At 39.3% G+C, this 24752-nt stretch overlaps 1 protein-coding gene across 3 annotated transcripts in view; it reads right to left on the minus strand.

The window, feature by feature from the left end:
• The window catches only part of MEIS3 (Meis homeobox 3), an 86349-nt gene extending 63762 nt beyond the window's left edge, over window positions 1-22587 (minus strand). For all 3 annotated transcript variants that reach the window (XM_077480740.1, XM_077480759.1, XM_077480750.1), the window contains exons 1-5: window positions 22099-22587; window positions 16671-16873; window positions 14540-14687; window positions 9215-9265; window positions 5626-5676 (exon numbers count right to left, since the gene is read on the minus strand). In XM_077480740.1, the coding sequence (XP_077336866.1) occupies window positions 5626-5676; window positions 9215-9265; window positions 14540-14687; window positions 16671-16873; window positions 22099-22110 (465 nt within the window). In that variant the 5' untranslated portion in view covers window positions 22111-22587. The remainder of the gene's footprint in view (window positions 1-5625; window positions 5677-9214; window positions 9266-14539; window positions 14688-16670; window positions 16874-22098) is intronic.
• Between the last annotated feature and the right edge of the window lie 2165 nt (window positions 22588-24752).

A 24752-nucleotide genomic window follows, 5' to 3' on the forward strand; every position in this document is an offset into this window, starting at 1 on the left:
AGTAACTAAAATGCCACTAAGGGCCGAAAAAAAGTATTACAAATCTTGTTTTATAGGACATACAATTAACATTCACAACTATGTATATGTATCCATGTTAATACCAAATCTGAAATAGTGAGACATTTATGTGACTTGGCCTTACAGACTTTTTTTTTCTGTTGGCTATAATATTAGGTAAAAGGATGAATATGCGCGAGATTTATTTTACCAAAAACTGGCGCACACCGAATCTGGTGCAGTTGTGCATTGTAACCAATTAGCTTTCAGGTTTTAGGCTCCATTCACACCAATGCGTTTTTTCATGCTTTTTTAATGCAGGACATTATTTTTAACATGGGTTCCTACAGAACACGTTTACAGCAATGCATTTTTGTGCCTCTGCGTTTTTTGGAAGGGGTCAGGGATGTTTTGCGTTTTTAAATTAGCCCAACAACAAATCTGCCTAAAAAAAAGTAGCATAAAAAAATGCAAATTTTGGTAAAAAAATAAAAAAAGCAAAAAGCACAGCAGAAACTCTCAAAAGCAACATGCATAGGTGTGAATGGAGCCATAGGGGTTTACTAAAGGCAAATAGACATGCACTTTGCAAAGTGCAATTGCTCCATAGCTTAGTAAATGAGCTAACTTCCATCATCCAATCATGTGCACGCATGATTGGATGATGCGTGTGATTGGGTATTCTTTGCAAAGTGAACCTTCACCTCATTTACTAAGCTCTGGAGCAACTGCACTTGCACAGTCTATTTGCCTTTAGTAAATCAACCCCTTATTGTCAAGGCTTAATTGAACAAGTTGAAGTTAGAAGCTGATTGGTTACTAAGCACAGCTGCACATGATTCTGTGTGCTCCAATTTTAGTAAATCCCCCCCATGTTCTGTCATTTTAAATCCTTAGTTCTGATCTCTGTACCCCTTTAAGTACAAGTAATATTAAAACCTTTTTTTACTTAAAGGCTTAGTCCAACTTTGTGACCATATTTCATGCTGTACCCATATTTAGAGTATAAAATTAAAAATGGTCACCTTCCCAAGCCCCCCACTACCTTAATCATGGGGTGCTTCTCCCTGGAGCATTCTGTTGATTTTAGAATTTAGTGCAGCTGTTCGTGGTTCTGTTCCCACAGACGCATCATCCATTCACATGGCTCTGTGAATAAAGAGCCTACAAGTCCCAACTGCCACTGTGGCAGGACTTGTGGATCTAAATGGAGCACAGGAGTCACTGCACTTGTAGTCCAATGATTACTTCCTCCAAGCTCATAACTGTAAGTCCTTAATTAAGCAAGCCATAGATTATACAAATTTCTTTCCTTCCAGCATGGGTGGAAGGAAAGAAAATTGCTTGATTTTTCCCATCAGCACAGCAGCGTTATTGTGTTCTGCTGGCAGGAAACCTTCTTTGCTGGCAGAACACAATGATCACTGCTAATGGCTTTAGCCGCCGGCAGTGATCACATGCAAAAAATCTGGTTGTACTGAAGTAGATCAGTGAATTGACTTCAGTACAACCAGCCTGCCCATTGATGGATCGAATCTTCGCCTGTTTTCGCTGAACCGGCCAAGATTTGATCCATCTACGGCCCGGCTTTACCTCTGTACATGTCTGCTGATGGGATATAAATAATGCAGAAACCTGTGCCTTGCACCCACAATGCGCTGATCACAGTTGCATTACTCTGCAGGCTTCCATGAAAAAAAAGAATAAATGCCCATTTTTACTTTTATTATAGTGGGTGCATTATTTCTATTTTTGTAAAGGCTGGGCTATGCCTTTAAAGCATTAGGTCATTTCTGTAAAGGCAGCTCAGAATAGACACGTTTCACATGGTCACTGATGTGTGTGAAAAGCTGCTGTACATATCAGTGAAGAGCTATGGCTACAGACCAGGTTCATTTCCAAGAATCCTCTATGTTGTTGAGTAGATTACAGGCATACCCCACTTTTAAGTACACAATGGGGTTTATTTACTAAAGCTGGAAAGTGCAAAATCAGGCTCACTTCTGCATAGAAACCAATGAGTTTCCAACCCCAGCTTGTTCAATTAAGCTTTGGTAATAAAACCTGGAAGCTCATTGGTTTCTATGCAGACGTGAGCCTGATTTTGCACTTTCCAGCTTTAGTAAATAAACCCCAATGTGTACTTAAAAGTGGGGTATGCCTGTATTGTGCAGAAAATGTAGGAATTACAACTAATACACCTTACTACGCTCACCTACTACCGTGTTTCCCTGAAAATAATCCCGGGTCTTATATTCATTTTGACAACAAAAGACACACTAGGGCTTATTTTCGGGGGAGGTCTTACCATGTAATGTGCTGTCTTCTCTCCCCCTCTCTCTCCCTGCCTGACAGGCATCCCCAGTGTGAAGTGAGTTAAAATGCTTCTAAAATCCTATAATCCACTCTATTACAGTAGTATATAATGTACAATGTGTGTTTCTGTAATATAATTGTGCCAAATACCTTCGTTATAGCGCCGCTCTGAGCTTCTGTGACCCACCGGAGCTCTCTTTCCCGCAATTATATTACAGAAACACGCACATTACACATTATATACTACTGTAATACAGTGGATTATAGGATTTTACAAACATTTTAAACTAGGGCTTATTTTTGGGGTAAGGCTTATATTGCAGCCTTCTTGAAAAATACTGCTAGGTCTTATTTTTGGGGTAGGTGTTATTTTCGGTGAAACACGGTATGTATAGTGTGTTCGTGTGTGGCTTTACTAGCTTCAACAGCGTGTTAAAGAAGGCGGAGCTTAGCACTGTAAAATTCACTTAATACACATCTGGGTGGGCCACAAGATCTTTTATCAATCTGTCCCTTCTCCATCTGTTCAAGTGAACCTGCCTGGAGAGAAATAGGGGAACTATCACTGCTGATGCGTTTGTGATGGTGCATGCTCCAGGGCCATCATTTCTGTCCTTCACTACTCAGGGAATGACCTGGAACAAGCATGCTCATATAAATTGCCCTGACTCGCCCTGTACAAAAAGAAGGATCAATAAGAGATCCATGGAGCCTGTCCCTTCACACCTGACAGGTCCAAAGTTGTCACAGCCTAAATCAGACTGCATAGGATTTGAAAATGGTCTGTCACAAAGCAAACCATCAGTTAGGACAGGAAGCATTTGTTCTGACTCCCGGGTCCAATGCTATTTTGGGGGCTTTAAAACTTTACCAATAAGTTGCCTTCAAGTAGTATGTAGCTCAGTAGTCAGAGTAGGAGCTTTCACCTGAGCCTTTACACACAGGCGTGTGGTTTTGCACTTCAAGCTTATATTGGGCCTCAATTTAGGCCCAATTTCCAGTAAATTGGCTGAAATTTAAGCCCTGGGTGGTTCTGTCAGCGCCAAAGTCAACAACAATCGATTTACAATTGTCAGCTGAACCGTGATTGCATCCTATTAGATACAGTCACTGTTCGGGTATTCATGGACCCACAGATGCTGCGGCTGTCAGATAACAAAAGCTGGCAAGGGAGACTTCTTTATGCATGGAGTTTAGCTTAAATGGTGGAATCAATTGAGGAGGACAGGGATAAAAGTATGGCCAAACTTATAGCAGGAATACACAATAAGAATATTGTCTGAAAATTTCTGTTCTGCGAGCGATCGGCTGATTTTCTACTCGTTGATGCCCAACAAGTAATACCCGATATCGATATTGTGAACGAAAAAGTTTGATTGAAAAAATTGAAAAATTGTGTCGCAGGAACGACATTCTTTTTTCGTGGGTGTGACGGTCGTCAGAAAAAAAATCTCTCAAACATTAGCACGCATGAGCGGAAATCTATAAGGTCGCACGCACACTACATCATTTCCACCTGTACGTAAAATGTCAACACTACATATTAAATCGATTGCTCTTTTAAAGATTTTTTTTCAATGGGTTAATGTTGACAACGATTTTGACCAATGAACATTGTTTCGTTGCTTGCCTGTCGAGCGATCGGGTGATTTTCTAACCGTGTATTCCACTCATTAGGCCGGCCAGAGACGGTTCATATCTCGGCTGGTTCCTGACAAGATTCAAACCGTGTATTGGCATGCTGAATGTACCAAGTTGATCGATCAGTCAACCTGGGTACAACCAGCCTGCCAGATTTACTGGTGAATATCGCTAGTGGCTACTATAGCCGCTAACAATAATCACTATATTCTCCTGGCGGGAGTGGCTTTGCACACCCCCCCCCCCCCCCCCGCAAAGGCCTTTGCAGAGAGAAGTCCAGGGCTTTTTTTCAGCAGGAACGCGGGGGAACGCACCTCCAGCACTGAATGTATGTAATTGGAAGGGGTGCTGGGGTGTGCTTCAGGGTCTATTGATGCTGGCTGCTGGAAGGGATCTATTTTTGCGGGGGGAGGTGGGTTTTGTTGCTAGGGAGGTGTATTGTTGCTGGTGGGGAATTGGGGGGTCAGTTGTTGCTGGGAGGGATCTACTGTTAAGGGAGGGGTCTATTGATGCGGGCTGCCGGTAGATTGGTTGTTGCTGCCAGGAATATAATGTAGCTTGGTGGGTATTTTGTTGTGGGTGATCCATGGTTGCTGGGGAAGCGGGGGTCTATTGTTGCTTGCTACAGGGGATCTATTTGACTGTTTTTCTTGTTATCATTAACAAATTTCATACAAAATACTTAGTTACAAATTACAAATGTTACTTAGTTCTGTATTCTGTAAAAGGGGCTGTACTGAGAGGTGGGTATGGGGTGGAACCAAGGAACGGTGCTCGGAGGTGGGTAGGAAGCGTGGACAATGGGTGACTTGGAAACGGGGAGTTCCTGTACCTATTCTCTGAGAAAAAAAAGCCCTGGAGAAGACAATGGGGGTTATTTACAAAAGGCAAATCCACTTTGAACTGCAATTGCACATGAAAGTGCACATGAAAGGGCAGTCACTCTAAATCTAATGGGTAGATCTGAAATGAGGGGAAGCTCTGCTGATTTTATCATATAATCATGTGCAAGCTAAAATGCTGTTTTTTATTTTCCTTGGATGTCCCCCCTCGGATCTACAGCCACTTTACTTCCAAGTGCACTTGCAGTGCAAAGTAGATTTTCCTTTAGTAAATTACCCCCATTGGCAGGAGGGATTCCCCTGTTGGCACTGTTTGTGTTGATGGGGGTGTTGTGCAAATGTCTTTCCTGCAACTCGTGGTTGCAGGAAAGAAATTTGCACCTTCTATTGCCTACCTTAGCCTCCTTCTGGAATTGCATTTCCCACCTCAGGCTAGTAGGGCATGCTGTGACTTGTAGTTCCTCAAAAGCTACATGCTCACCGGTGTGTAACAGCCTGGCCATTGCTGATTCTTACAGCAGCTATCCTGAGTCGAGCATATGACATGTCTTCTCCTCCTTAGCTGAAAACTCAGAGGGAGCTACTGTGTCTTGAGGGCTGTAGTGTTCTGTGTCTATGTGGAAATAATTGTTCAGCTTGTCCTAGTTACAGTACTAGAGGGTACAAACCTTAGCTCAGCACCTCTTCACACTGCCCCCCCTCCCCAGATCAGCATGCACATCACTGAATTCACCAAATCACTTTCTGCTCACTTGAGACCGAACAGCTGAACTGTAACAACTCGGAGCCCCCCCAAAAAAAAGGCTATTTCTTTTTTTTATCTTACCTTTTCTAGCTCTAACAAGTGAAATCGTAAAACCTGGATCGCCTGTATCATCTGCAAATAAAAAGAGAGAGGAGCAGAGCTGTCAATCATATCTTACAATTAAAGTGGAGTTGTATTCAAAAAAAATAAAAAATGACATGAATGTTCCTTAAAAAAAAAAAACATTTGGAAATTTATTTTTTTTACTCACCTCTAAATGGCTGTTGCTAGGGGGTCCCTCATAGTCTGCCTCCATCAGTGCCTGTGCTGGTGACATCACTTCCCCTCGGCGCAGGAAGGGCTCAGCTCTGCCCCCTCCTGCTTGTCAATCATCTGGGACACGTCACAGGTCCCAGATGACTGCGTGGCCAATCACGGCGCCCGGCACCGCTCGCGCATGCGCAGTGAGTGCCCGGCTGTGGCTTGCCCACAGTTACAATGCCGGTGCCACCGAACGAAGGGGGAGATGAGCGGAGCAAAGCGTGATCGCGCCCAAGGAGATTTGAGGCTCAGGTAAGTAAAACGGGGGCTCTGGGGGGGCCGGAGATTGCAAGGTGTTTTTTCACCTTAATGCATAGGATGCATTAAGGTGAAAAAACTTGAAGCTTTACAACCCCTTTGAGTGCATTTTTAATGTACTGTGGAAATATATTCACTTTGAACAAGCCCAAATAATGTGTACACACTTCTGTACAAGCCATGGGGCTTATTGGATGCACTGTAACCGTCCTGTAGCCCCAATACGATCACGTCCAAACCATGGCTTGCTAAGTGTTCTAAGATCTTACAATCACAATTATTAATCAATAAACCAATGCATGAGTGAAACTCAGAAAACCAGATTATCATAAGAAGATCTATTAAGAGAGGAATTCTCATTGGCAGTATTAGTACTTTAGGGGTTGAGACATTGGTTTTGGGGTTGGGGTGAGACATTGAGTGAGGCAAATAAGCTGTTCATTCTGCAAGGGAATTTTCCCTTATCTTATGGAAAGCATTGAAAATTCACTTTTCAAGGAATATCCAATTACATACAAGGATTAAAAGTTTTTTTTTTTCTTGCATGTGATTGGATGATGGTCAGTAGAGCTTCACCGCATTCACTAAGCAAAGGGAAAATTCCCTTGCAAAGTGAAAAGCCTATTCGCCTCTAGTAAATCAACCTCATTGTGATCATACCTCCCAACATTTTGAGATGGGAATGAGGGACACCTACCAGCAAACGTATGTAGGCATAGGACACGCCCCCTGCCACACCCCCTTAAAGGAGAATTAACCAAAAAACTTTCACTAAATCCACAAGGGCTTTTTTTTACCACTACTATTCCTTTATATTGGCTTTTAAAATTTACAAATGCAGCAATTTAGAAATTGGTTGAAAGGTTTAGCGCTGAGAAACACTTTTTGAAAGATATAAAGTGCATTTTATATACAACTATATAGATCAGACCAAAATGAGGGACAAATGAGGAGGGACAGAGGGACATTGCTCCATATCAGGGACAGTCCCTTGAATCAGGGACAGTTGTGATTACCACTGACTTATCGAAAACAACTGCAGGCCTCGTGGTCAATGTCTGTGTTGCCCAGCATCTAGGGCAATAATATTGAAATGGGAAAGGGCACTGTCTGAAGGTCTACCAGAACAGGGGGGGGGGGGCGCTTCGAGGACCTGCTAGTAATGTAGACTGCATTGTGATGCTCATAACTTAAGATTATATCCTAAATCCTTGGTGCTCTAAAGGGCCATTTCTCTCTGCTTAAAATGAAACTTTAATTTCATTAGGAAGAAAAAAACTCTCCAAGTTGAGAATATAAGTCACAGATTAAGAAAAAAAATACTGGAGCTGTCTAAATACAATACAATGGAGATTTCTGGTTGGCAGAATCAATTGATTTTTGACCCCTGTATGGCTAGCCTAATGCCCCGTACACACGATCCTAAAATCGTACGAAAAATGCCGCCTTCGAATCAATCGTACGATATTCGGATCGTTAGTACAGAGCTTTCGAGAGCCAATCAGGACAGTTCATCTGATATTATTCTATCGGACATGCGCGGAATTTTTTTTCATATGATGCCAGATTGTACGATTTTCGTTTAAGCAGTACAGCTGTCGTTCAAAAATCCAATACAGATGCATTACAACACATGACATCACTTCCGAATTTTTATTCTGTCGTACGAGAATTTTCCTGACATCATATTTGACTTGAGATTAGCATGCAAAAAAAAAAAAAAACGACGATCAATCATTCGATAATCGGATCGTGTATACAGGGCATTAGTATTAACAAGAAAAAAAAAATCAGTGCCCAGCATGCTTTCAAATGTACAGCACTAATTCTTCCAATTTCTCACTGAAACGGAAGTTCCTGGTACAGCAGCTTGCTGAGGATGCCTGAAATTTGACCTCAAGCTCTGCGCAGGCTCCTGGGGAACGTGGTGAGACAAATGGAAAAGCAGGGGAACTGGAATATTTAGAAATTCTATCTATATACTTCTACCATGGTTGCAAAAAATGGGAAATGTGATTTTCCCACTTTTTTAGAAAAACAGGACCCACAGAAGCAGGGGCGTAACTATAGGGGGTGCAGCAGTCGCGACCGCAACTGGGCCCTGTGATGCAGGGGGCCCATGCAGCCCCCTCTACATATTGCCGGCAGCAGCATAGGCAGCTAGGGGTACCAGGGCACCATGCACACGGGTGGTGGAGGGTGACTAGCAGAGCTCCATGCTCGAATATCGCACTGGCTGCTCTTTAGTTGTGCATTCCCCGCATGACCTGTGTCCTCGGCTGGCTCCTCAGAGTACCCCTCTCCTGCTCCATGCATTGCCGCTCAGTCCGATGTCTGTTCTCCCCAGCCAGAGGGACCCCATCCTGCCTAGGGACAGTCCCCCAATGGAGCACCGTAAAATAAAAAAAAATAATAAAAAAAAAACTACTGATACCAGTGGTGGAACTACAGGGCTCACAAAGGTCATACCTGTGACCACGCCCTGGAGTTCCACCGCCAGACTCGGAGGGAAGGGCCCTGGCTGGGGTTCAGGGGGGGCCCTTCATGGTTTCTTGCATCGGGGCCCTGAAGGTTCTAGTTACGCCACTGCACAGAAGGTTGATTTGGAAAATATTTTTTTTTTTAAATTGAATTGGCTTATGTAACAATTACATTATATAATTCAAATAAAACAGAAGAGCTACCGGTTGCTGTTAAAGATCTGCCTGGTGCTATCCATCGCTGATCAAACAAACAATATATAACTATACAATATTGTGTATTTGTAATTCATCTATAACTTCCCACCAACTATATCAAAACATTTTTCACTAAACACCTGAGACATTTCTGAAATAAGTCACAAGAAGTAATATTTGAAATGGAAAGATTACATGATGTACAGTTATACAAGGGTGGCCATTAATGTAAGGGTCCTACTTGTGTCTTTACAGTCACCTGGCCTGTAACAGCCAATCAAATCCTTGCAGGGTAGATTGAAAAATAAACGGAGCAATATGAAAGGTGTTAATGGTCAGAACAGTTGAAAAATGTATATGCCATGCAATCTGATAATGAGAAATTCCAGGTTTTTCTCTCACACAAGTCTTACCAGGTTGTCCAGCTCTGGATTGGAAGAGAAGAGAGGTTTTTCCGTTCTGACCTGGAGACATAAAACAGAAACACAGTGCGTTACCATCAAAGAGAGAAGCTCTCCGTCCCGCTGACACCACGTGCATCCCCCTCCAGTTCTCCTCCAGATAAACTTTGCATTTTATTCTCCAATAATCTATTAAATGGTTGATCTTCTTGCCTTGCGCATCCCCTAGAGGAGGCTCCTCTGTGGCCTAACGTCAGCAGCTCTCCTTTAATATCCTAAACCCTCTCGCTTTCCCCATCCATAAAACATCAACGAGGAGATATTGGGATTTTTCCTATCGCCCAACTTCAGAAAGAGACATTTGTTGTAAGGAGAAAGAGTGATCGTGTGTTTTAAGTGTTTCTCCATTGATTTTTCTTTCCCCCATAGCATTTATTTTATGCTCAACAAAATTTTTTATTTTTTTTTAAATGAACCCAGATTTAAACTTTAAAGAGAAACGCCAAATTTGTATTTCAGAAAACCTGCTGTTTTCAGTTCAAACCCCAGAGCCAAAATCATTTTAATTCCTTATATGATTCTCTGGACACAGTTGGGGTTCATTTTCTAAAACTGGAAAGTGCAAAATCTGGTAGAGCTCTGCATGGAAACCAATCATTTTCCAGGTTTATTTGTCAAAGCTTAAAGTGTTACTGAACCCAGGACCCTGAATTCACTATATCTGGTCTCCCACAGTACACAGAATATGGAAATCAATTATTTTAGTAAATATAAACTGCTAAATGCCTTCTCTCATCAGCAGTACAGGCATACCCCACTTTTGAGTACACAATGGGGTTTATTTATTAAAGCTAGGAAGTCCAAAATCAGGCTCACTTCTGCATAGAAACCAATGAGCTTCTAACCCCAGATTGTTCAATTAAGCTTTGGTAATACAACTTGGAAGCTCATTGGTTTCTAAGCAGAAGTGAGCCTGATTTTGGACTTTCTAGCTTTAGTAAATAATTCCCATTGTGTACTTAAAAGTGCCTGTATATGTCTTGTGACTTCTATCAATGTCCAGCTGAGCATTGGTTAAAGTTCGTAGGAGGAGTTTTCATTCTCCTCTGATTGTCCTATGAGGCTACATGGTCCCTGACTTTCTGTCTGGACAGTGCGGATTGGCCCCGTGCTGATCACATGCACCCACCCAAGGAAGAAAAAAAACTCTCTTGCAATACACACAAACTGAGCATGTGCAGAGTGACTCCAAAGGCTCTGTACTATCAGGAGATAGATTATGGACAGTAAAAGAGGGGGAGGATCAGAGAAGAAAGGATCAAACAGCCTTTTTACACAATGCAGAACCCCTGAGGTTCCACAGTGAGTATAACAAGCATGCTTTACTGCATATACACACTGATTTTACTGTTGTGGGTTTAGTAACACTTTAATTGTTAGAACAAGTTAGAAGCTGATTGGCTACCAAGCACAACTGCACCAGATTTTGCACTTTACAGTTTTAGTAAATCAACCCCAGTTGTCTCTATTGTTGGCCTTATGTGGGCTGTCTCAAACTTTCTCAACCAGGGTTCCTCCAGAGGTTGCTTGGGGTTCCTTGAGCAATGAGCAACCTCTGCATCTCAGGTGAGTAACCACTGACACCAATGATCTTTAAAGATATCTGTAAAGGGGGATTCTTCCCAATGACCACAAGTGTAAGAAGCATTCTTCCCAATGACCATCACACTAATATATCGTGAGCTGTAGATATAGTAATTATTAACATGGATTCCCTAAGCTTGGAATGTTATTTCAAGGGTTTCTCCATGCTAAAAAGGTTGACAAAGGCTGAGCTAGACTTTCAAAAACACTCATTATTGACCCTTAGGCCGACCCTAAATGACCCTAAATGACCAAATCGGTGTATTGGGCTGCTAAATCATTGGCCAGATGGGGTTCATTCGGGGGATTCCATTGGCTGCTTTGCTCTAAACATATAGGTTCTTTTGTGTATAGATCACACATGGCAAACAGTGCATTTAGAAAATAAAACTCACAAAAGAAAAATATATAATTTTAGATAACAATGTGCAATCAAAATCTAGAAAAACAGAGCCCTGGGGTGTCAAGATCCTGATTAGTATGCCAAGGTTTTAAAAGGGGCACAAGTTATACAAGGCGCTTGCATCTCTTTAACAGCCTCCCAGGATGTACTGACACTATACTTCATTATTAGTCATTAAACTCACACTTTTAATTACATTCCCGGTGCACATATGCAGTGCAGCCAACCAACTACACCGAATAGTTTAACAGTGTTCATTTAGCAATGCTTTGCTGCTGTAGAGTTTTGCTTCTGAAAGAGAAGGTGATCAGATATCTCCTTCAAACTTGCCCTCCCCATAACAACATTAGATTGTAAGCTCTTCAGAGCAGGGTGCTCCTAATCATCTTGCATAGTGACTGTATTGTCATAAAACACTTCTAATTGCTGGTGCTTTATAAATCCTGTATAAGGCTCCATGCACACTGGCTTAAAAATCACTGCTTCTATAGGAGTTTCGTGTCTTGCCTGTAGAAACCGCTCAATGTTATCCAATGTGCACATTAGGAGGATTACAGGCATATTTAAGCTCAACGTTTAGAGGCATGACAAAAAAAAAAACCTTCTGGTCTGCGTTTCTTTCATTTCTTTCTGGCAGAAAAAACACTAAACTCTCCTAAACTCACCTAAACAATTTACAAAAGACGCTGTATATGAGCATTTTTTTTTTCTGCCAGCGGTACAGGCGTTTTTTTTTTTTTCAAGCCCAGTGTGCTTGGAGCCTAATGCTTGCGCACTGTAATGCTGTATGAACATCAGACATTCCTGCCATAAAAAAATGCAAGGATGGGCTGTATAGCACTTAGGCGTATGTTTGCGCACCGCTGTGAAAATTGTATTAGCTTCATTTTATTCAAGGGAGTGTGGCATATGCCCATATAAGTGCATATTGGTGGGTATACATGTAAAAATACTGACTAACAACGCAGTGTTCTGTATTTTTTTTGCCAACGTAATGGCGCTCTAGGTGAGTGACCGACTCTTATATGCTGTGAATTGGAACCAAGGGTGCTGCACAGCTCGTCTGTGAGATTCAGTAACATGCACTAATCCAGAATATTGCTGCACTCCTTGGTATCTTTACTGAGACAGGAGCATTGGGGGTTATTTACGAAAAGGCAAATCAACTTTACACTACAAATGCAAAGTGCTTTTGAAATTGCACTGAAAGTGCACTTGAAAATGCAGTCGATGTAGATCCGAGGGGTAGATCTAAAATGAGGGGAAACATTGCTGATTTTATTATTATTATTATTCACTATTTATAGCGCCAACAGTTTACGCAGCGCTTTACAATGTATAGGGGGACAACATAATTACAGTACAATACAAAAGGTACAGGAGGGCCCTGCTCATAGAGCTTACATTCTAAAGGGAGGGGGTGTGGTACAAAAGGTAATAGCTGCAGAGAATGAATTGATGGGGGTCATCATGTGCAAGCTAAAATGCTGTTTTTTATTTTCCTTGTATGTGCCCCTCGGATCTACAGCGACTACACTTCTAAGTGCACTTTCAGTGCAATTTCAAGTGCACTTTGCACTTGAAGTGCAAAGTGGATTTGCCTTTAGTAAATATTCCCCAATGTCCTTGTCCATAATGTTACTGTCATACCTGTGATGTCATTTTAATGCTTCTGTATTTTTTTTTTTAACTGATCTATACGCAGCACATGTTTGTGCATCTGTGTGTACAGGCACATTGAACATCAGTGTAAAAAACGCCTGTATGCCTAAAATCAATGCATTTTTAGACAGTAGTGTGCAAGAGGTCTTGTGAGTAGAACCCTGAGTATATGCTCCTTGACTGTAGTAGAATAAAACTTGGGGAGGAGGGGAGTGTAAGTGAAGTAAACTTACACAACGTCATATTTTTTTTTTTTTTGTGAGCTGCAGACGTTCTTCTAACGTAAGGTTACAGTTTAGAGAATTTTGATGAAGGAGGGCTGACTGCTGGGTGGAAATGAACTGTGTGTAATGGCTGTTTCATTGTCCAGAACGCACTGAAGCAGCATATTTTTTCTGAGACAGGCCCCAGGTCCTTCTGCAGGCCCAAAGCACTACTATGAAATACTATTTATTTTAAACAGCGGATGCCGAAATAAAAAGCCAACACAGGTAAATAGCTTAGACTTGGCATATTTTAACAGATTTAGAAAGCATAGATATAGAGATATAGAAATGGATGTATGTGTAAATATGCAGGTAAGATAGGGACTGATAGATTGTAAGCTCCTTGAGGGCAGGGGCTGATGTGAATGTGTGATATACGTATGTAAATTGTCAGCACTATATATATAATATATATATAGATATATATCTATATATATAGTTATATATATCTATAGATATATCTATATATATATATAGTTATATATATATCTAAAGATATATCTATATATATATATATATATATATATATATATATAGATATAGATATATAGATATATATATAGATATATCTAGCTCTCTCTCTCTCTCTCTCTCTCTCTCTCTATATATATATATATATATATATATATATATATATATATATATATACACACACACACATATATATATAACAAATAAATATATCAATTAGATCAAGCATAGGTGAAGTTTTACTAAAATTGGAGCGTGCAAAATCTGGTGCAGCTCTGCATAGAAACCAGGTTTTATTGTCAAAGATGACGTTAGAAGCTGATTGGCTAATATGCACAACTGCACCAGATTCTGAATGCTCCAGTTTTAGTAAATCTCCCCCCATAGTCTTTATGCAACTGCAAAGTCCTGTCTTTTCAGCAGCAATACAGAGAAGACAAATCAGTGGCACCAAAAACCATACCTATGAACCAAACTAACATGCCATGCTGAGGCTTGTAGTCCCAGAAGACTGGTTATGATAAAAGTTGGCTACTTGTGCTGTTATAGTTTATCAAAAACACATTGAGAATGCAAAGAAAAAAGATGCGGTGGTTTTGGTGTTTAGGTAGGCCAAGCAAAAGTTCAAGAGCCCAACTCGCAGTTCTCATTGGCTGCTGAAAATGTATGGGGTCGAAGACCCGCCCACCATCCAGAGATGTCAATTACAAGTCAAGCCAACTGTTCTTTATCTAACGTCAACATTCTAGGCTTCTAAGTGACCTTTCCTCTTTTGTGTTAATTGAATCCATCTTTTCCTGATCACATTCTGGATAAAAACACACCACATCCAACAAACCATCAGCTGAGTTTTTTTTTTTTTTTGTGTTATTTAGCCCTGCCCACACTCACCTGCTTAGCAAATACGGCAATATCTTCGTTGAAGGAGTCCGATGAGCACACGTCCCCCCCTGGGAAGGAGCCGGAATTATCCCGCGGTGAACACGTCGCCAGTTCGCACTTCTCAAACACCAGTGCCAGTAGGGGAAAGAGGGGGTGTCTGTAGGGGGGGGGGGAGACAGTGTTACAGTTACACATTGAGAAATAAAATCTCTCACTTTCAATAAAAAAAACAAAAAACGACACACATCCCTAAGCTTTAGAGACCCCGGTCATCCAGCTGTGGTTCCGAGAGCTTGCAGTCTACGGAAATTCATAATACGCCTCCGAGCGCTGAGTAGGCCGTATGCGAAGCCATTCATCAGCCAGACTTATCGGCAAACGCAACGCAAACATTACTTCCTCTACACAACCGCAGCCACATCAGAAGCGGGCTTTCTATTTATAGAAAAGGTACGGTATATGCCATCTGTATACATATAGAAATACACACATTTGTATACTGAGATCCATTTGATTGAGCGACACTGTGGACAGGTATCACGGACAGATGAAGATGTTTGCATACATTATATACTAGCAGATTATAAAGACGTATGTATTTTTAGATGTACACACACGTGTCTGTATATTTATAGACAGGCTGTGGGTGGTATTGTATTACACTTGGACTCTTAACACTGCTTTAACGAGACAAATCTCAGCCTCTGTTTAATGCACGCACTCCAAAAAAAGGCCTTTTTTTTTTCTCCAATCATTTAATCAGAATATTATAATAAAACGGGAAACTATTTTTTCAGCTCTGTGGGTCACAATACAAGTTGCAATTTGTAATCCTTGGACTAGGCATATTATAAAAATAAGCCACAATTTATAAAAAAGAAAAAAAAACACAAATCGGTACAGCTGATACAATAATATGACATTATATATCATATATCTGTTACAGAGGATGTAACAATACCTCGAGATCTTGCTTTATATTAGTGTTATAGACTATAAGAATTGGAACACCTGCAAACAAACAAACGGGCTTATTTTAGGGCTCATAACACATTCCAGCCAATGAGAAGGCATCTTTTATTAATCTGAGGATAAGAAACTAAAAAAAAAAAAGCACATTTTATTTACTATCGTAGCAATCTGTCTGCACTGTTTTGTATATAACCTAAATGACTAGTTATATACCAAAAAAACATACTTTTTTTTTTTTCCATAAGCCTATAACAGAAGACACAGTATATAGTCCCACATCTTGAACTATGCTGCTGTTTAGCAAACACAAATATTGGCCTCAACCCAGAAAAATAACTGTCAGCTCTTTCTCCAGATTAAAACCCTTTTTAAATCGGGAACACAAGTGAATGTTACATAGGAGATACGCATTCTAGCTCTATGCGCTTTCCAGCAACGTGAATGAATCTATTTACCTACAGGCTGTAAATATTCCATAAATACAATACAGGATTATAAACCTGGAAAGATTTCAATACATTTTGCCAATAATCCGCTTGTTGACCTGGTACATAGACATACCACATGTGTACAATCCAACCAAGAAGCTTGATGCTAAACTCAATACTAGGCTCATAAGTCAGCGTGCTACAGTAATGTACAAGCAACATACATGGAAAGAACTGCAGCAGAATGCGCTCAAGGATAAAGAATGGCAACTAACAAATGAACGATCGATTGGTTTATTAATTACAGAAATACAGAATATAAAATAATATATATATATATATATATTTTTTTTAAACTGTTGCTTAGTCTCACTTTTTACGCCGACATGGGATGTATTTGGCTGCACTACAGAAAGGTAAAGCAAGCACAAACTCCACAAAAACCGGGGCTTAGAAAGGCCAAAAGTGACTTTTAAATGGCTTGCTCCCAATACAGACATGTGTTTATATACAATGATGCGAGCCCTTAAATATTTTTATAAACAGGTTTCTATGGTGTGGATCTGTGTGTCTGTGTATCGGCACAGCTGCCATAGTTGTTCAGCCATAAACTGTGTATATAAAGTGCAGCCCAGGCCCTCTCAGATCTGTACACAGCGCAGTGCATTGTAAACCGCTAAAAGGTCAACACTAGTATACAACGGGCAGCAAACCCATGGAGGAAAGCAGAATTCTCTTACCCATAAATCTCATCCTTCTCCCTCTTCAGGCCGTCATTGCTGCCCATACCAGGGGGCATTGGGACCCGGTGAGCCGCCCCCACAGGCCCATAGGGTGAGTTCTGGCTGAGAGCATGGTGCTGCATGGCTCTTCCTGTGTGTGCATCCCCAAAGCCGGCCAAAGGGATGCCATCTAACCCTGGGTAATGCACCATTTCGTCGTACTGCAACCACAGAACCAAGAGAAAAAAAAATTTTAGATGTGAGCGCACCACATTTCAAATGAACATCTGTAACTTTCCATGAAGACAATAATGCGCCCAGAAATGCCCATCAACACTCATCAATGCAGGAACTGTATTGTTACTCCATCTGCTCTTAAAGAAAACTTGTAATGCTAAAATGTCAGTAACATAGACATTGCTGTAATGTCTTCAGCCCCCAAAACACAACGTATATTATTGCTATATGGCGTGTGTTGTTACACCATATAAATAATACATGCTAAGCCTTGAACCCATAACTATTTATTCTAGGCTATTATACCATGAGCAAATTAGTGTGCAATCTGCACTTTAACACATGCATCATCTATATTCTATGTAATACACATAAATGTTACCTCTACAATAATACCTAGGGCAAAACATAAATATATAATGGCCTGCTCATAAATCTATACTCTTTTATAGATTTTTATTGGGATATGTGTGTGTGTATATATATATATATATATATATATATATATATATATATATACGTTCCTGTATATATAACAATATATATAAGGATATATTCCTATATTCCTACAGTATAGCACAGATTTATAAACAGCCTTTTACATGCAGATGGAGTATACATTACAGCAGACACACAAATGCATACATGAAAACACATACACACCTATATAGTATAACACCATATATGCAAAAAATAAACAGATAAAAAAAATCTAGACACAATGCCCTGGACATAGCTTGGAAAAAAAAAAATGTAGCTACTGACACCAATGTAAGTTTTAAAACTCCTATTACCCCTTTGAACTTTTACAGGATACACCTAAAATCAGAACAAAAATTTAAAAAGAGCAATAGAAGTTTGCCTTTTTTGTAGTTTTATTTTTTTTCTAAAACGGTTACATTAAAATGTTTCCCTAAATAGCCTTCAAATTAGAAGCATTTTTTGCATTTCTCTTAATAACTGTAGCAGCCCAATTTGATGTTATTATGAAGATAGATTGAAAATTTACTTTTTATTTTTTTAAACCATACACTTTTTTTTTTTTTTTAACATCCATACACCCTTTGCAAAATCATCTACAAACTGCACCAGTGAAAACACTGCCTTCCTAGACCACTGCATTAAACACTACATTCATTTAACTAAACTTTTATTTTATTTTATTTATTTTTTTTCATTTTTAGATCAATCTTCCAAATTGTTATTTTCACACAATCCCCCTCGACCCCTTGTAAAATGTCTTTTCACCCTAAAGCTGCATATTTCTGTAATTTCGAAGCGTTACATTCGCTCTCCCAACTTCCAGACAGGAATCAGTCAACTGTAAAGAAAAGTTTTTTAAAATGCAAATCTCTCGCGAGTTTCCCATTCTGCCAAAACTTCTCAGCGTTTACATTTTCCTCTAACCGGCCCTGGAGATTTCAAGAAGTTTCAAGAACTGTGTGAATTTCTGCCCTGGAGTTTGGTGATATAAACACCAACTTACACTCAAACAGGGCTTGAAAGAAACCATGCATTACCCTGTGCTGTGTGCTTTACAACACATCTCTAGCTACTACAAATTCATGTTAGGGACATGATTTATACATTTTAGATATAACATTTTTTTTTTTTTAAATCACAGATCTATGGCTTGCTACTTAAATGCAAATTTACACTTAATCAGAGCTTAAAGGAAACCCATACATGACCCTATGCTGTATGCTTTAAAATAGCTTACTATATAATATAATATAATATAATATAGTAATATATTATATATATAATAGCCTACTTTATATATACACATAGACTATAATATATACACGATTATATATAAATATATATTTATATACACACATACATATATATCTATATTTTTTTTTTTTTTTTTGGTATATACAGTACACACACACACACATATACAAATATATGTGTATATATGTATATATATTTATATATACATATATATATATATATACACACACACAATGCACACACATGTATATATTTGTATATACAGCACACACACACCTATATATATATATATATATATATATATATATATATATATATATATATATATATATATATATATATATAACTTTTACAATCACAGCTCCCTGGCTTGTACCCTTTGCATTTCCAGGACATAACAATGGTACTATTCATGTACTATCCCTGTCCCCCATGTCCCCATGTTGGCCATGGTAAATCTTGCTCCCTGCTCCCCAGCTGCCTGTATATTTGGATCAGACAGAAAACTGTCACCAGAAAGCAGTTGATGGAGATTTTCCCTTCTGCAGCTCCACTGGGGGAAGTTTAGTAAACAGCAGCAGACATCTCAGTGTAAATTCACACATTTAATGAGGCTGACATTCCAGTGTTAATTTGCACAGAACTAATTAGGATCTGGGTGTGATTTGCATAGAGGGGGTGATGGCGGTAGGTAGGAGAGGGCTGCTGCTGATGGGTGTACGGAGCCGGCACAGGACAGCTCGGGGAGGGAAACTTTCTGATCGAGGCTCCGCTGTCTGCAGAGGAAAGTTTTCCCGAAGCCTGGCCCGGAGGGGATCGTGCGATCTGCGGGAGATCTCTATATCGCCCCACACTGCACATCGGATGGCATCCATCACTGAGGATCTATCGGGCACCATGGGGTGTTCGGGGAAGTTTGGGGAAACACTCGCTTTGATTTGGATTTGGATTATGAGATCTGGATGGAGAAATTAAATATTGTTTGTTTTCTGTTTTGCAATATATTTCCAGTTTATAAACAATCCAAAATCCAATCAACAAAGATCATCATCTGTGCAAAGTAATTACATGATCCATGGATCCTTACCTATTCTATACAATGTAGGGGAGTTGTATATTCTATACAATGTATAGAGAGAACTATATTCTATGTATAGAGAGTTCTATATTATATATGGAGTTCTATATATATCAATATGTATGGAAGGGTTATATATTATACAATGTAGGGGAGTTGTATATTCTATACAATGTATGGAAAGGTTATATATTCTATACACTGTATGGTATATTCCATACAGTGTATGGAAAGTTCTATATTTTATACACTGTTTGGAAGAATTCTATATTCTATACAATGTATAAAGAGTTGTATATACTATACAATGTAACTATGGAGAGTTGTATATTCTATACAATGTATGGAGTTTTATATTCTATACAATGTATGGAAAGTTGAATGTTCCATACAGTGTATGCAAGGGTTATATATTATACAATGTATGGAGAGTTCCATATTCTATACAATGTATGGAAAGTTCTATAGTCTATACAATGTATGGAGAGTACTATATTCTATACAGTGTATGGAAGGGTTATATGTTCTATACAAAATATGGAGAGTTCTATATTCCATTGAATGTATGTAGAGTTCTATCTTCTATACACTGTATGGAGAGATTTATATTCTATACAATGTATGGAAAGTTGAATATTCCATACAGTGTATGCAAGGGTTATATATTATACAATGTATGGAGAGTACTATATTCTATACAATGTATGGAGAGTACTATATTCTATACATTCTATGGAGAGTACTATATTCTATACAGTGTATGGAAAGTTCTATAGTCTATACAATGTGTGGAGAGTACTATATTCTATAGTGTATGGAAGGGTTATATGTTCTATACAAAATATGGAGGGTTCTATATTCCATAGAATGTAGAGTTCTATCTTCTATACACTGTATGGAGAGATTTATATTCTATACAATGTATGGAAAGTTCTATACAGTGTATGGACGGGTTATATATTATGCAAAGTATGGAAAGTTACTTATCATGGGTAAAGAAGCTCCATAGGTACAATGTAGGAAAGAGTTACATATTCTATACAATGTATAGAAAAGTTGCATAAGTAATATGTGGAAGAGCTACATATTATAAATTGTATGAATAGTTATAAATTATACAGTGTATGGGAGAGTTATATGCAATCTATAAAGAGTTATATATTTTACAGTGATTGGGAGAGTTGCATATTATATACAGTGTGTGGAGAGGTATATTATACAATGTATTGAAGAGTTATATATTATTTACAGTGCTTGATGAGTTAAATATGCTATACAATGTATAGAAAAGTTGCATCTAATATACAATGCATTAAGATTTACATAATATGGAGGGGATGAAGGTATGAAGAGTTATATATTCTATGTAATGTATGAGATATACACATTATCTGAAGAATTACATGTTATATGCAATTGAGTTCCATATTATATACAATATAAGGAAAGTTATATATAATATAGATTATATAGAAGACTTCCATACTATAAATAGTGTAATAAGAGTTTCCATATTATATGCATTGTACAGAAGAGTCCCAAATTATATACAATGTATAGAGTGTTATATATTCTATATACTATGTAGAAGAGTTCCATCTCCTATAGATTGCATCTAGAATAGTTGTATCGCCTATACATTCTATAGAAGAGTTCCGTCTCCTATAGATTGTATATAGAAGAATTCCAGTTCCTATAGATTGTATATAGAAGAGTTTCATCTCCTATACATTGTATAAAAGAGTTCCATCTCCTATAGATTGTATATAGAAGAGTTCTAACTCCTATACATTGTATAGAAGAGTTCCATATCCTATAGATTGTATATAGAAGAGTTCAGTCTCCTATAGATTGAATAGAAGAGTTCCATCTCCTATAGATTGTATATATAAGAGTTCCATCTCCTATATATTGTATATAGAAGAGGTTCATCTCCTATACATTGTATAGAGGAGTTTCATCTCCTATAGATTGTATATAGAAGAGTTCCATCTCTTATAGATCGTATAGAAGAGTTCCATTTCCTATAGATTGTATATAGAAGAGTTCCATCTCCTATACATTGTATAGAGGAGTTTCATCTCCTATAGATTGTATATAAAAGAGTTCCATCTCCTATAGATCGTATAGAAGAGTTAAATCTCCTATAGATTGTATATAGAAGAGTTCTTTCTCCTATGATTGTATAGAAGAGTTCCATTTGCTCGCTGAGCCCCGGCTCCAGCGCAGCCCCCCGATGTCCCCGCCCGCAGTAAATCAGATGCCGGGTCCGGTGTAGTCCCGGCTCCCCCCTCCTCTCCTCCCCGGTGCCCGGCGCCTCTCCCCGGCCTAAAAGCCCCTGAAAAGTGTAGTGCAGCAGCTGCCCGTCCGCCCCGGTGACAATGGAGGACCTACCCTTTGTGCCATTCCGAGTGCAATCCGCCTGTGATTGTCCTTTTGGCTGCAGACAATGGAAGAAGGTGAGGGGTGCTAGCAGCGGCAGCTCCTGGCTAGAGGGGTCCACAGGGCTGGGGGATAAGGTGGGAGCATGGAGAGACACAGACCCCCCTTCCTCCTCTCTCAGAGCTGCTCTCTTCTCTGCCTGTCCATCAAGGTTGGGGGGGATCTGTCAAAATCCAGATGACTGATGATCAGAGGGAGCAGTGGGTGGGGTGTGCAAGGCAGACCCCCAAACAGCAGCCTTGGAGCCTAGGCACCCCCTGTGGGTGATTGATCAGTGCAGGAGGGTCTCCTCTGTCTGTCACACAGTCATGGTGCAAACCCTCTCCTGGCTTCCTGGAGGAAGATGCTCAGTTCTTGCTGTGTGTGTAGCAAGGAGAGTGCATGGGGGGATGCTCCTCTCTCTCCCTCTCCTCTCTCTCTCTCTCTTCTCTCCCTCCCTCTCCAAGCCCTGAGCAATGAGCAAACCCGGAAATAGAAGGCCCTTTAACTCCTGCACTGCCTGGCTTGGCCATTCACAGGGCTGTGTGCTCTGCCCCCTCCCCATGCTGTGCCACAATCCAGCAAAGTGTCCTCACATGTCATTAACCCCCTGCACACCTAGGGCCACCTCTGACCATTCCTTTTCTCATCAGGTTAGAGATCTTTTAGGTCTCATTCATTTTTTTAAAGGGCATGTAAACCTTAACAACACATTTATAGGATTTGCTCCCTGTTAAATATTCAGTTTAAATATTTTTTTTTATATCTGTTCAACAAATGCAAAAAAAAAAAAGAAAGATGTTTATTTTTTATTTTTTTAGAAAGCTAAAAATCTTGTGGTCAGCTGACAGTTATCTCAGTTGTCTACAAAACACCTCCTCTGTGCCATGGAGAGGGGGGAGGGGTTATATAGACCTAACTGACTCCCTTGCTAGGGTGACAACCCTGCTACTCTAAGCTACAATACAGTTGTCACCCTACTGCAGGGAACGTCCTCAGGAAAAGACAGGAAAAATGTAAAAAAAAGAAAAAATTGACAGCACTATATAAATACAGGCATACCCCACTTTTAAGTACACAATGGGGTTTATTTACTAAAGTTGGAAAGTGTAAAATCAGGCTCACTTCTGCATAGAAACCAATGAGCTTCCAGGTTTTATTATCAAAGTTTAATTGAACAAGCTGGGGTTAGAAGCTCATTGGTTTCTATGCAGAAGTGAGCCTGATTTTACACTTTCCAGCTTTAGTAAATAAACCCCATTGTGTACTTAAAAGTGGGGTATGCCTGTAACTGTAATAAATACAATTAAATTAAATTCAGCCGCAATTTTATACCTAGACATACATGGCTATTTATGTATTTATTGATTTTTTTTAGCCATAAAAAAACTAAAAATCTTTATTTAAAAACAATAACTCCCTGCACTCTCAATTGTCCCACCTAGAAATCCTTTTTTTTTCTTCTTATTTTTAAGAGAAATTCTTGGTATGCCTAGACCCTAAATGGATGCCCCCCATATGGGACTTCTCCATGTGTCCCAGTAGCTAAGTATGTTATAGAGAGACCCCCCTCTTACACTAGGTTGACGCTTCCATGCACCATTTAGAAGGGAGCTACACCCTGGTACACTTGCTACTAGCTATATGTGGTTACTTGTTCACACAAGATTTCCTCCTTCTATCCTTACTTTGAACAAGCCTATCTCATAGCTCCCAACTGTCCCTGATTTCGAGGGAATGTCCCTCTGTCCCTCATTCCTCCTCATTTGTCCCTCATTTTGGTCTGATATATATAGATGTATAAAAAAAATGCACTTTTTATCTATCAAAAATTGTTTCCCAGTGCTAAACCTTTCATCTGATTTCTAAATTGCTGCATTTGTAAATACCAAAAGCCAATATAAAGGAATAATAGTGGTAAAAAAAAAAAAGCACTTGTGGGTTTAACCAATCCTATTTTTCTGTACAATTCTCCTTTAAGGGGGTGTGGCAAGGGGTGTGTCCTATGCCTGCATACTTTTTCTGATAGGTGTCCCTCATTCCCATCTCAAAAAGTTGGGAGGTATGTTATCTGTGACAGGATATGCCTATATACTATAAGGAAAAATATTTCATTGTATTGGACAAACATTCTGCGGCGTTACCGTTTTATTGTAATTGTTGCATACTGCTAAACAAAAAATGAAAAAAAAAGGAGAAATTCTTTAAAAAAGAAAATGCAAGCCAGTTAAGGCGAATAGAGTAAGATGGTATTTGTGACATTGGAGTCTGATGTTCGCAGGAGTTGGGGCGGCGGCTCCATTCTCCCACACCGGATCAAATTTTGCCGGGCTTCTTCTGACCCCATAAATTATTAGATAAAGGCCGATACTTTGGTAATTATGTCTCATTCATTTTTTTATTTTATTTTTTACAATAAAGTTTATTAAGAAGCTCAGGGTACTTGGGTATATGTCAGCCACTGGAAGAGGCTGATACAAACAAGTAAACATTTCATTTCATTTATAAATTGTGCATTATAAAAGGAAAAAACAAATAAACAAAACTATACTACAGTAGTTCTGTGCAAAACTACATCTAAAAATGTGTCTTTAATAAAAGGAGAAGTTTAGGATATGTAAAAAAAA

Source organism: Lithobates pipiens, unplaced genomic scaffold (genome assembly GCF_037356315.1).
Source record: "Lithobates pipiens isolate NorthernLeopardFrog02 unplaced genomic scaffold, aLitPip1_a1.2 Scaffold_1, whole genome shotgun sequence".
Classification (NCBI taxonomy): Eukaryota; Metazoa; Chordata; class Amphibia; order Anura; family Ranidae; genus Lithobates; species Lithobates pipiens.